This window comes from Echiichthys vipera (genome assembly GCF_963691815.1).
Source record: "Echiichthys vipera genome assembly, chromosome: 4".
Taxonomy (NCBI): Eukaryota; Metazoa; Chordata; class Actinopteri; order Perciformes; family Trachinidae; genus Echiichthys; species Echiichthys vipera.
The window spans coordinates 26,285,411-26,298,651 of NC_139829.1; the positions used below are offsets into that span (position 1 = coordinate 26,285,411).

Here is a 13,241-nt window from a genome sequence, read left to right on the forward strand (position 1 = left end):
TGACAAAGAGAAGATAAGCATTTGAGGACCTAAACGAACTTGAATTGGACAATGTTCTCATTGGAAGGTTTAATTGCAGTGCAGAGAACAGCAGACTTGGGTTTTAATGGATCTGACATCACTTTTATTTGTGTCTATAAATTCCTGTTTGGAAGAAGCAGAGCATTACTATACATTAAGTTTAGGGTCTTTGCACACAGCTTTGAGCTCAGCGTCAGCATCTACTGAGCAGGAAACAATGACATCAGAGAGGAAGAGAGTTGGGGGAGGGAAGGAGAGGGAGAGAGAGAGAGAGAGAGAGAGAGGGAGAGGGAGAGAGAGAAATGCTGTATTCCAGCAGGCTCACTAGGTACAAATGGAAACAGATTTATAAAACTCCATCCTGCTCTTTTCTCTTCACTCTCACTGAGCATGTGTAAACCTAAACACTCCTGTAGGATATCTGACACATAACTGATTTCTGTGTGTGACATTATTTACCCTTTAAAGGGCTCCTGAGTGTTATAATTGAAGTTGAGACTTGTATTTGTCCTTTGCTCTCCGCTGAAACCACGTGCACGCCAAAGAACACCAGTACAAGCACAGACAGCAGAGGGAAACCATTAGCAAATATGAAAAATCGCTCATGGAACTGTGATTTCGACACAGATTAGTGATTAAAAAAAAAACGTTGGTTGAAATATTTTTCCACCCTGAGTGTTATGATTCAGCAGGTCCGCCATAGCCCAGTCATCTGGCACCGTGGGACTGAAGCCACGAGTCTGATTAAGCACAGATGTAGAAGCACGCAGCATCAAGATTCCTTTGGAGGCGTCCCAACTTCACTGACCCAGGACCAAAACCCCCTCTCTCTGATCGGTTGCAAATATTTATACAGTGCTGTGTATTATAGTTACACAAGGGAGGCACATTTACAAGAATTTCTGTTTTATAAGGATTTTATTTCCCTGATGAAAGATGAAGCAAAGACTGAAGAGCCTTGGACTGTGGCTGAGGCTCTAAAGAGTGTCTACACACAGCCTGCCAATACTGGTGCTCCGCCCTAATGATGAAGCACCAGAGGAACTTATGAGGGTCACTTAAAACTAAACAACCAAAGGGAGAATAAGCAAAGATTAGGTTTAAATTTCACAAGAGTTAACAGACACTGCATTAGAAGCTAAAGTACTGACACATGGAAGTGTGTTGTGAAGTGTAAATCAAAATTTAGCGTCGACCACTGAACAGATTCTTTGTGTACTTTTTTTTTGTAGTACTACAATACATAAAACACCCCGTGAATAAGCACCTGTAGACTGTAATGTTCTCTTGGAAGAGTTTGCCCTCTAGTGGCTGAATTACAGAAAAGCTACAGTACAACTGAAGGCCCACCGCAAACCATAACTCTGTCTCATTTCAAAACTATAAAGTAATTCTAAACTGTATTTGAGTGCTCAAACATGTCAGCATGCAAACTGAAACATCAATGTGCACCATTGCCCCACAGTGCACTACACAAAGTAAAGCTGCTCACAGCTGGAAAAGGTTAAATACACAGTTGAAACAGAAGACGATCAAAAGAAGAAAATCAATCTGCAACCACGTTGACGAAGAATGAATCATTTTAGTTTATTAATCAGACCGACGTGGAAAACATTTGCCAATTTCTGCTTCGCAAATGTGAAGATTTGCTGCTTTTCTGTTTCTCTCTGACTGGACTCAGAACTTTCAATATATATTTAAACATGTTAAAGACAAAACAATTAACCAGTTAACAAAAATAGAAGTTGCAAATCTTCTCTTTGGGAAATTGAATTGGCAGTGACATTCGTGTCATGTTAGTACATTACTAATTTATTGATCTATTGTATTCTAGTCTGAGACACCGGATGTAGACTGTATGCCATTAGCAGCCTATTTAAGACAGCATTCTTCCGTTATCTTCCGTTATTCATGACCGAAAGAACAAGGTCGCGGGTACAAGCGGCCGGATTGGGTTTTCCCAGGAGGGTGGCTGGAGTCTCCCTTAGAGAGAGGGTGAGAAGTTCAGCTATCCGTGAGGAACTCAGAGTAGAGCCGCTGCTCCTTTGCGTTGAAAGGAGCCAGTTGAGGTTGTTCAGGATCATCTAGTAAGGATGCCCCCTGGGCGCCTCCCTAGGAAGGTGTTCCAGGCACGTCCAGCTGGGAGGAGGCCTCGGGGAAGACCCAGGACCAGGTGGAGAGATTATATCTCCACACTGGCCTGGGAACGCCTCAGGATCCCCCAGTTAGAGCTGGTTAATGTGGCCCGGGAAAGGGAAGTTTGGGGTCCCATGCTAAAGCTGCTGCCCCCGAGACCTGAGCCTGGATAAGCGGATGAAGATGAGATGAGATGAGATGATTCTTCCGTTATCTATCTTTCAAGGGTACTGCCACTGCTCCTGGGGCTTTCCCTCTGTCCCAGAATATATTAGTAAGTGTGGAGTTAGGAGAAAGCACGTCAATGCAATTCATCATTAGATTCAATAAAACAAAAATCACAAGGAGTTCAGTGATTTCACAGAGACAATGTGCTAAGTTTTTAAACAGCATTTATTTAGCTTTCTCCATACAATACATTTAATGTACAACAGCACATACTGTATTCTGAAATAACTCTCAGTATAAAATAGGGCTTCTACAATCAAGGTACAGTCATAAAATGCTCTGAGGGACATGACGACAACGGCAACAGTAAAACACCTTCATATAAAGCGCAGGGTATTGAGAGAAGTGATTGTATTTGCCGAGCTGCTGCTGTAGGAAGAAGAACTTCACACCACACCTCTCAGAGCATCTGATATCCTGCAAGAACCCGTTTGTTTTTGTTTTCTTTCCTCTCGGTTCTGGTTTTCACAACTGAGGAGATTCCAAACAATGATCAACGCATAAGAATATGATCTTTTACAACTGCTGAAAATATAATTTTGGGTAATATGAGAGGATAAATCAGGCCTTGTCTGGATACTGAATATATACCAAGGTCAAAGCATACACCGTATTATGAGTGCTAATCAAGCCTATATCTTTACAATCATATATTGAAATGTTTTGTTTGTGACTGTAGCTGTAAAGATGGTTTCTGAGTGTTTTCCGGACATCAAACACTTAAACACAGCAAAAGTATACCGTAATATCACTGAAGCCACAAGAAAACCAGCTTATTTCAAACATGGTAAACATCATCCAATTATAATCATTTCAAAAAGGATTTTTTGCATCTGCGGATCAGAGCGTGTGTGGGCCTATATAGTGTCTATAAATGTGTCTTTAAATAGGAATACACATAACATTGATCAGCTTTTGTGTTAGTTTGCTATTACATAGTGCTTCAGGTGTCGAATATACATTATATAACATGTCCAATTGGTATGAGAGAAGGCCTAGGTACAAGGAAACATAAAAAGATAGATTCTGACTGAGAGGCCAAACAAACATCAGGAGAGAGAAAGGAGAGATTTGTCTCAAGTCTTGAGGTAAGCAATGTGTTTCAGTATAATGCCCTACAGACAATCATACAGTTACAATCATTAATTCTCTATATACAAACTTCCTGATTTACATACACTGTACTGCTCCTCAGTTTAAAATTGAATAAAACTAAATGTGAAATCATATCTGTGGTGCAATTGGTTTCAGCGGAAGGAGGGGAATCGGACTCCACGAATCCTGTTTCATGAGGTTGGCGATAATGAACATTATGGCTATTGAAGATGGCCTGTTTCCTCTTGCATACGTCACACATACTATCAAATATCTACAACAGTGCAAATTTTCCTGTTCAATCAAATCACTCGCAGACAATTGGCTAAACTACAACGGCTCGTTTCTGAAGTTCTGTGGTGGAGAACGGAGATGGCAAAGTATTTGAGTAGATGTCGACACAGAAAATGTACATGCCTGTGTCATTTTTATGTATATATCCGTTTTAGGGGGTCACAACAACTCGGTTTACTGTGTTTCATGAATGGAGGAAGTCTACTGTGGCACGGTGGCTCAAATGAACGAGAAGAAGAAAAAAAAGGTAGTGGGGACAAACCAGCGCTCTACCCCACGTAGCTCCACTGGATGTAGGCACCGTTTTAACTGTTACCTTCTTAGAAGACAAGGTTGAGCTCAATAACATGTCAAGCCTCTCCCACGTCTCTCCTAAACATACGCTGTGCCACCTAAATGTGTGACTACTGAAGGAGGCTTAATGCAAATACGAAATAAATGTGCTATAGTAGTAACAGTTTGCGCACTCATTGACACTACGGACTGTAACTGAGACATGACATCAACAAGCTTTACGAAGAGGAGGAGGCTATAGGATGCTACAGTACTAGTGCTACCTGAACATGCTACAGATTGAGACTACAACGATGGGAGACGGTTTCACATTAGCACAAAGCAGGAACCAGCTTTGCTGAGGAGCTCTACCCATCCGAGGCCACAGAGCCGTTGACTCCAGGTGTAGATAACAACAGAAAAAAAAAAAAAAAAAGCCTGTTCTTTGTTTTGGGATAAATCTTGCCTTCAGAAATGTTATGTACCATTTTTAAAAATGACAAAAGTACCGTCTTTGCAGCTTGATGGATCAAGTACTTAGTAAAGCTGGCTTTTTGTGTGCAGAGGAAAGCACCCCATCTGTAGTCAGTTCCTGTCATACGACACACACATATACTCACAAACGTCCACACAAACACATTCGCTAGTACAAGCTCACAAACCCTGAAGTTAGGAACGATTTCTATCGTCACACAGCACTATCGTTTGATTATCATTGAGTGAGGGCTGGGATTGCATACTGTACCATACATCTCCTTGGAGAGGCACCCTTCATCAATATCAGCTCATTCATTTCATTTCTCTCTCAAACGCAAGCAAACACACACACACACACATACACACAAACACGCAGATGAAACGGTGAACATCTTAATGATAAGCCGCGGTAGGATTCCAGACACTTTGTATTACCATTTCGAATTTTAATTATCAATGTTTTATTACCATACTTTGGAAAGAAAATCACGGTAAATACTCCAAAGCCGGCAACGGTCTCCCAGAGGCATGCGCAGAAACGTAGGTTTGTGTTACGTCAATGAAAACATGGTGGAAGGCATGGACAGCCTTCTAAGAGAGTCTGAAGTGTGGTGGTATTTTGATTTTCATAAGAGTGCTGAAGATGGTCACCCTGTCTGCAGAACATGTTATTATTTTAATGTTCATAGAAACAAAGGTGCTGCTAATTTTGTTTGGGGTGTTCAATATAAAACTTGAAACATTTCCAGCTCATTTTATCAATACCATGATAATATTGATAACCCTGATACGAATTCTCAGACCGTTTCATCCCCACACCCACACGCACACGCACACGCACACGCACACGCACGCACACGCACACGCACACGCACTTAACTGGTCAAAAAAAAAAAATTACAATCACATGCTTTATAATGGAATGTAGAGAAAGCTCATACCAGACCTTTGACTTTAGCCGGGACCAAGCCAAGCACACAGACTCTGTTATGAAGTGTCTCCGTGGCTTTAATCGTGAGCAGTTCGGAAAGATTTTCTGACGTCTGCTGGAATTAAACAGTGTTAAAAATCCTTCTCACGGTCACTCAGCCACCACTTTCATAACAAAGTCCTGAAGTGCTTTTATACACAACTGGAGAGTTATGACAGCTGTCCCTTCAGAAAGGACTAAAATAGTTCATCTTTAAAATTATTTAAAATATATTCCCCCATATTAAGTGGGAGCTCTGGACCTAGTCTATCAGACCCCTGGCAACAGACACCAGTACTACACCAACAACTGTCTATACCTTCACACATCTGGACTGTCTGAGTGTCCATTCTTGTACATCTTTCATATGACGTACACTTCATTCACGCTCTAATAGAGAATGCAAAGTGATCAGACCTTCAACACTGCATTCATTTACAGAGTTTAACAAGATTCCTGACAATGCTGCCCGTAGCCTGCTGTTAGCGTGCTTGTGTGATGGAGCGGGAGAAAAAGTCAAGCCTGTTAAGAAGCCACTCCATGCCATGCACCCCCCCTCTACAATGTTAACATACCCAAACTGTGAGATCCTAGGGACACAGGCGTCTATGTTTTGGACTTCTAGGCAGGTAGAGTTTAACCACGAGAATTTGGCAGCAATCAATTTGGCTACTAAATCCACAGAAAAGTGCAGACAATCACTATGTTTTTCTCACCTGCATCGGCTTTTATAGATTGTGACTGTTCTATGTTCTTGATTAAAAAAAATAAATTAATCATTAATAAAAAAAAAATGTAAAAAATCAAATATAACTCTGAAAGACCCTCAAGCGTATTGGATCAAAGTGCAGCACCCCAGCATCAGTGGAAGGAGTGGAAGTGTTTGAATAGGTTCAGATAGCAGGCCTAGATCAGGGACTGGTGGGGTTCTAGCTTTCGAGAGCAAGCCACATTCGCACACACAGTGACACACACAGTGACACACACAGTGACACACACAGTGACACACACAGTGACACACACAGTGACACACACACACACACACACACACACACACACACACACACACACACACACACACACACACACACACACACACACACACACACACACACACACACACACACACACACACACACACACACACACACACACACACACACACACACACACACACACACACACACACACACACACACACACACACACACACGCAAACGCAAACGCACACAAACACACACAGTCTAGCTTAGATGAGTCTGGCCTCTCCCTCCATGTCTGGCGTTAGATCACATACTCCTGTGAAGTGCAACTCCTTTCCCTTGCTTCCTTGTCCCGTCGCAGCTCTGGCCCCCAGGCTCGGTGAGGGCTGTTGGGCCTGAGGGTCTGGCGATGTCCCACGGGGGATTCCACCTGCCCGCTTCTCTTTCAAGAAGACCTCTAGTCGGCGCAGCATCTGCTTGGGGTTCTTTTTGGCAAACAGCTCCACTTCTAAAAGGGTTAGAAAACACAGAAACTGTGGGATTCGTGCTGGGATAACAATCTGTTTAACTGTGCTTCTGCAATCTGAGTGTTGAGTTCATTGCATAGACTAGACATGTGACTCATGCTTTAAAGGAAAGTGCGATGTTTTTGAAAATACATGAGTTAAGATTGATACCACTTGCATATCTGTCCATTAAATATTAAGCCAAAGCCAGCATCCAGTTTAGCTGATTTCCTGAGTCTTAACTACTCTAAGCTGGCTATCATCTCATTTAACATTCAGCCTGATTAAACGTGGTTGATTTGTTAGGAAAAAAAGCCAGGGCAAAAACAAATGCAGTTAAAAGAATACTCTATAAAATTGTTGGACTCATGATGAACAGTTAAAAAACAAAATCTAAATTGTTGCAGCAGAACCAAAAATATCTTGTTTTTAATTTCACACATTATTCTTATTTGCCCACACAGTGACACTCTACCGCCAAGAGTTCACTGGAGATTCGGGTGTATTATGCTATTATGCAGTGACTAACGTAGCCTCGATCTGACAGCCTAAAACAGAGACGAGGAGCGGGCTAACAGAGGTCTGAAGACATGGAAACAGACTTTCACCGTGTCCTAGCAGCAAGTGAGGGTCTGGCTATCCTGTACATCCAACGCTCTCTGTCCACACAGAATCCGTCTAATATGCACTGAACGTGCTAAAAATTATGCTCCTAAGAAAAAAGGTCCTCATCCACTGCTGCGCTTTCAATGCAAGTGACATAAATAAATAGAAACGGGTGTCTGACAGCACTACACGCTGTGTAGCGTCGCGCTGCATCGTTCACGTTTGGTTGGGACATTCCAACAGAAAACACTGCAATCAAACTGATTTTGTAGCTGATAATTAACATGCGTCGCTTGAACATGGTGTAAGATGTGTAAAATTGGTGGAGTCCCCTTTACTGATGCCTTATCATATAGGAAAAAAAAAATCAATTCATTCAACACCTTTACCACAATACAATGCATCTGCAATGGAATGAAAGATAGTCTCATTACAAATGAATGAACAAGCATATTTTTAAAGTGCTCGGTAATAATAGAAACCATAAATCATTTTCTTTACCTTTTAGTACAAAGCCAGAGTCAACAATAGTCTTCTGTTGGGTCTTCCACAGTTGGTATAGGTGCAGATATGTGGCAACGTAGAACTCATTCAGCACACCAACCACTTGCTGACGACGATTGCACTCCCTGGCGAGAAGGAAGATAGAGCATTAGTGAAGAGGTGCTGTGTGATTAATAGACAGCAAGCCACATACCTACTCAAGAAGATGCAGTAAAAGAAAAACTGAGGACCGGTGACTCACTTGGACAAGGCTTCCTCTCTGAGTACTTGCAGAGCGATGCGGGTCATGTTGATTGACATCACACTGAATGGAAAGTTCTAAACCAGAGAAAATACACAACTAAATTTAGGTCCATACTTGTGTACTTACAGAGGCTACAAGAGCAAGGCCTGAAACAAGTTGTAGCCGTGACCCCTGAGGGAAATTCTCTTTTTCACTCTAGTTTCCTCTGTAGGGATGACAAAGGTCAGGGTCAGCCACAAAGTGGGAGGTCTTTCAGTGTCTCTGAAGGATGAGTGGAATCTGACATATGAATAAAAGACATGCATGCATTCCCATATTAGCCATCTCTGGCATCATAGTATCTTGTGTGACCTGGTTGTACCTGTGTGGGGTGTTGTGATAACTTGTAGATGTCTCTAGCCAACGGTAGAGTCTCTGGGTCCATCACAAAGTACAGCGTATGCATTAGTCCCAGAAACCCAGTGCCACGTAGGTCAGTGGCTGGGTCTGTACCTGCAGGACAGAATTCAAACCAATCCTTTACTAAAATAATTATGTATTTATTTCAATTAATGAATGCATTAGAGAATACTGTTTAATACTGTAGAAATACCATGTCCTGCATTGACCTTCGCGACTGAACCGTTATACTTTTTTTTTTTTTATATTAAAACTGTGACATTAAAGAGCAGTTCACTAGCCGGATGGATTTAATGTGAACATCTAAAGACTTGAACCAGTATATCTTACCCGTTGTTTAAACAGATCAGAGTTAAAAAAAAAAAATTTTTAAATGTAAAAAGACTTGAAAGAATTGTCATTTATATCGTTGAAAAGGTGTCTCACTGAAGAAAGAAGTGATTATAAAAGGTACGGCAATTGTTGTTTGTTTCGATCGATGGACAATTCGAACCAGAAATAATATTTTTAAAAAGGGTGTTACATCAGAGTTCATGACCAGATAGCGAAGGAGGGTACAGGTGTCTTACCCTGAAAGCCGATGTTTTCCCAGTGCGCTCCAAAGCGAGGACAGTCTAGCCTGCTGCCAATCAGCCTCTTATAAATGGTCTGGAGGACACGCATGTGGACTGTTTGGCTGTTGTCCACATGGCCTATAGAAAAAACACACACACATAAATATATGCATGAGGGAAAATCAGTAGTTTATTTAGAAACACTCATTTTACACATGGCAGGATGATTAATGCAAACACACACTCACACTGTGCGATGGCAAAGACAAGATCTCTCTCCTCCAGGAGTTCCCTGTGCAACCGTGGCGGTCCGAAGAGGAAGTGTGTGATCGCAGCCAGACCTGTCCGGCGAATGGTTGGCTGGATGTTCTTCTACAGATGGGGGTGGGGGCAGAAATACAACACAGCTTTAAAACGATAGTGAGAGCTATTATTACAATTCTTAAGCAAATCCACATCATGCACTTGATTTCCTATTTGAATATTTATATCATCATGACAGAAGAAAGATGGCCGCAATCTCAATTTACTGAAATAATTAAATTTTGTCTGGATGTATGCATGTCCTTCTTTTACTCACATACTGTTTATTCTTTATTTATCTCACTGACAGGTGACACAGGTCTTTTTTTTTAAGACAAGTCTTCATTTAATCTTCAAATGTTTCAAATCCCCATTGTTCCTAATTTGTTCTTCTTTGCTTTTGTATATTTGCTGTTGCTTATGTCTACTGTTAATGCAAACATTCACAGCAATTCACTTCTGATCATCGAATCATCAAATTCAAAGTGTGCATGTAGCAAGACAATGTTTCACTGAGAATTTGGGGTGTGCTGCGTTCCTTACCAGCAAGTCCCCAAGGTCTGTGGTCTGGAAGTACTGCAGGGCTTCATTGAAGGAGATGAGCGGGGTCGGGTTTGAATCCTCAGTGAGAGCTGGGGGATATTGCATAAAAAACAACAAAAAATTAAACACCTTTCAGACGAAAGAAAATTCAAAAAAGTCATCACCATCTTGATGCAAAGAGGTGAAACAGGAAGATGCATCTGACCTGGTTGGACGTTCTCCAGAGCCTCCCACTCCTGTCTGGCTTTTTCCAGTTCCACATTTTCCTCTGTAGAGATATAAATAAAGTAAGGACAATATCTATTACACCAAACTGTTTCCCACACTCTCTCTCTCTCACACACACACACAAATGTCACCAGAAGCACTGATGATGATCTCCTCGGCCAATGGGTTATGGTGCAATGGCCGACACCCATCCAGTTCATCCTCAGTCATTAATCCTTCCTGTCTAACAGACCTGCATTACTCAGAGTGCCACTGAGACCCTCTGCTTCATCCAAGCAGGCAACCTGCACTCCTGAGAGAGGTTTTACCTGCAGCAACTGCCTGGTATCTAGGATGCACTGTGTCACATTCCTGTGGGAAAAGGATTTGATACAAAAGGAGAGGTTGTGTGACAGTATGTGTGTGTGTTACCTGCAGGCTGAGGCTGGTCCCCTCCGGCTGTCAGGGTCTGCAGAAGACCATTCTGCTTCAGTGCTGAAATCTGCACAATTACCAAATAACGGATTACTTTTCATTCAAGGAGGGACATGTTGGTTGCAGTGAGATGCTAAGAATAAAATTTAACTACTGGCAAGGATCTGAGTGGTGCGCTGCCGTTGGTGTGGTCTTTGACGTTATGACTAATTATCAGCCCGTTCATGACCTGTGAAGACACATCATTTGAATTGTGAATTTCTGAACTAAGACTTGCAAGGAAATACTAATTACAATGAATGGGGTTCATTCAGCTTTGTGATAATACAATTCAAGCACTTTTCAAGTAATCTCAAGGCACCTAAACAAAACACTCACTCTCAAAGCCTTTACCATCACATCTGGGAGTTGTTTCATCTCAAATATTAAAATATGTTTGCTGTACATGCGCGATTATGTAGATGAAACATTAGATTATTTTGAAAATCAAGCATTTTTCAAGGAGTATATTGAAATTCAAGCATTTTCCTAATCTTGAAAATAGTAACAAACTTTCCAGACTTTGTACAAACCCTGAATGCATCAATGAGAAATGTTCTTTTTACTCACAGGTTTATGGTTGGAGTGTCCATTGGTGATATCCTCTAATGGTTTACATTCACAGGACAAACCATTCAGGCCCTAGAAGGAGTGCAGCAACACAGAACAGATGCTTCAGACATGTACACAATGTAAAAATAGTGCAGCTTTCATTGCCTTTTAAAACAGGTAATTCATTATCATGGCATTTAATCATTTTGGTAGTTCTGGCATCCCTGTGTGAAAAAATATTAGTACAACAACAAAAAAAAGTTGTCTCAGAAGTTGCACACTTTACTTTAAACACTTTACTTCTTCTGTTTTATTAGGATGCTTCCTGTGATGGTAGATTTAGGTAGGTGGATTCAGTAACTTAAGGGTGCAATTCCTTTGAATTGAAACTGTCTCTTCCCTGTTGCGTTGCATCCAGCCAGGCAGGGGACATACTTATCCAACTGTTTACAAAAGAAGCAATACACAAGGATAGAGGCCGGGGAGCAATAAGTAATGTTATGGCTAGAAAACCAAGCTGGGGATAAGGGAAATGCCTTGTCAGCTGCCGCCATAGCAACACACCAAGCACACCAAACCAGAGATTACAGCTAAAGCAGCATAACTGTTGACCTTAGGCCTTAAGTTAGCACATGTCACAGAACTGATTAAACAAATTAGCTCTTAATTGTATATTTTACAATATTGTGGGACGGGAAAGGATAAATTATCTTGCGGGTGACTACATCGATATGGCAACAGTGGTAAGACAGCATGTTCTTCTTTCTGTTTTAATGGTGTTATGTTGCTGTACACCCAAAAGCTGGACTGAGATTAGACGGGAACAAACTTTAAGACCAAAGGTGAAATAATATTACCTCAATGTGGGATGTGACATCAGTGTCTTCTTCCATTGCATATGAGTGTGTTGGCTGGCGAGCGTGTTCCTGATCGTGGCCTCTAAAGGCTTCTGTAGTAATGGACTGAGATGGGCAGAGGAGCTGATGCAAGGACCATCATGGTTTCCCTAGTACACATGTGAAGTGACTGCAAGTAGCTTTTCTCCTCATGTAAATAGAGAACTCAACATCCACAGTCACCAGTATGATTTCCCAAAACTGTCACTGGCGGAAGAAATCCACGTTGTGCACATCATATTTGTCTTTTCCGTGCAATGGTGATGATTGTGTGGTTTTGATGGCAGCTTGTTTTTTTTGATTAGCTACTCTAAAAGTCTAACCTTGACACTGAGAGGGATGTGCAGGTATCAGTCTACAAGAGCTGACAGGAGGAAATGACTATCCATCAATGCACAAGTTTCCTGGAAATCTGCCTCCTTCCTCTTATCCACAGATCTGCTTGGCCAGTGGGTCCAGTCCTCAGCCCCATCAGACAAACACAAAAGCTGGATAAGGACATTGCTTTTCAGGGCTGGGCTCTCCCCTTCCGAGACACTTCATTACTTTGGCACTCAGGACAAATCCAGTACACACCGAGAAGTACCAGTACAGCTCAATTCACTTGCCCCAAAGCTGCTATGTCTTCAGCCTCACACGAAACAGCAGTACACGTCCAAAGTAAGAAGTGAAGGTGACCGGTGAGATGTGGGTCATGGATAGAGTTCTTGTATGGTCAGAGTCCTGAGGAGGGGCTGTCATATGTACACAATATCTGAAAACTAGAACAAAAAGATTGAGTCAATTACACAACGTTAGTTATTATTGCCTACATGATGATGCATATAACAAAATGTGGGTTTAGTCATGTCAAAATTGATTGTCAAGTCCCAAAATTTAATAAAAACTATTAGCTACATTGCCGCAAAATGGTGGGGTTTAAAATAAGTATACGTCTATAATTAAATACATTCATCTTCAACCGCTTGTCCCTGTC

General features: G+C 41.6%; 1 protein-coding gene across 1 annotated transcript in view; it reads right to left on the reverse strand.

Moving 5' to 3' along the window:
* Positions 1-6,741: 6,741 nt before the first annotated feature.
* The window catches only part of elmod3 (ELMO/CED-12 domain containing 3), an 8,472-nt gene continuing 1,972 nt past the window's right edge, over positions 6,742-13,241 (reverse strand). Inside the window, exons 2-13 of the mRNA XM_083911765.1 lie at positions 12,227-13,026; positions 11,388-11,459; positions 10,933-11,007; positions 10,776-10,845; positions 10,342-10,404; positions 10,137-10,225; positions 9,539-9,662; positions 9,306-9,428; positions 8,699-8,829; positions 8,335-8,411; positions 8,091-8,218; positions 6,742-6,985 (exon numbers count right to left, since the gene is read on the reverse strand). Coding sequence (XP_083767891.1) covers positions 6,744-6,985; positions 8,091-8,218; positions 8,335-8,411; positions 8,699-8,829; positions 9,306-9,428; positions 9,539-9,662; positions 10,137-10,225; positions 10,342-10,404; positions 10,776-10,845; positions 10,933-11,007; positions 11,388-11,459; positions 12,227-12,262 — 1,230 coding nt within the window. The 5' untranslated portion in view covers positions 12,263-13,026 and the 3' untranslated portion in view covers positions 6,742-6,743. The remainder of the gene's footprint in view (positions 6,986-8,090; positions 8,219-8,334; positions 8,412-8,698; positions 8,830-9,305; positions 9,429-9,538; positions 9,663-10,136; positions 10,226-10,341; positions 10,405-10,775; positions 10,846-10,932; positions 11,008-11,387; positions 11,460-12,226; positions 13,027-13,241) is intronic.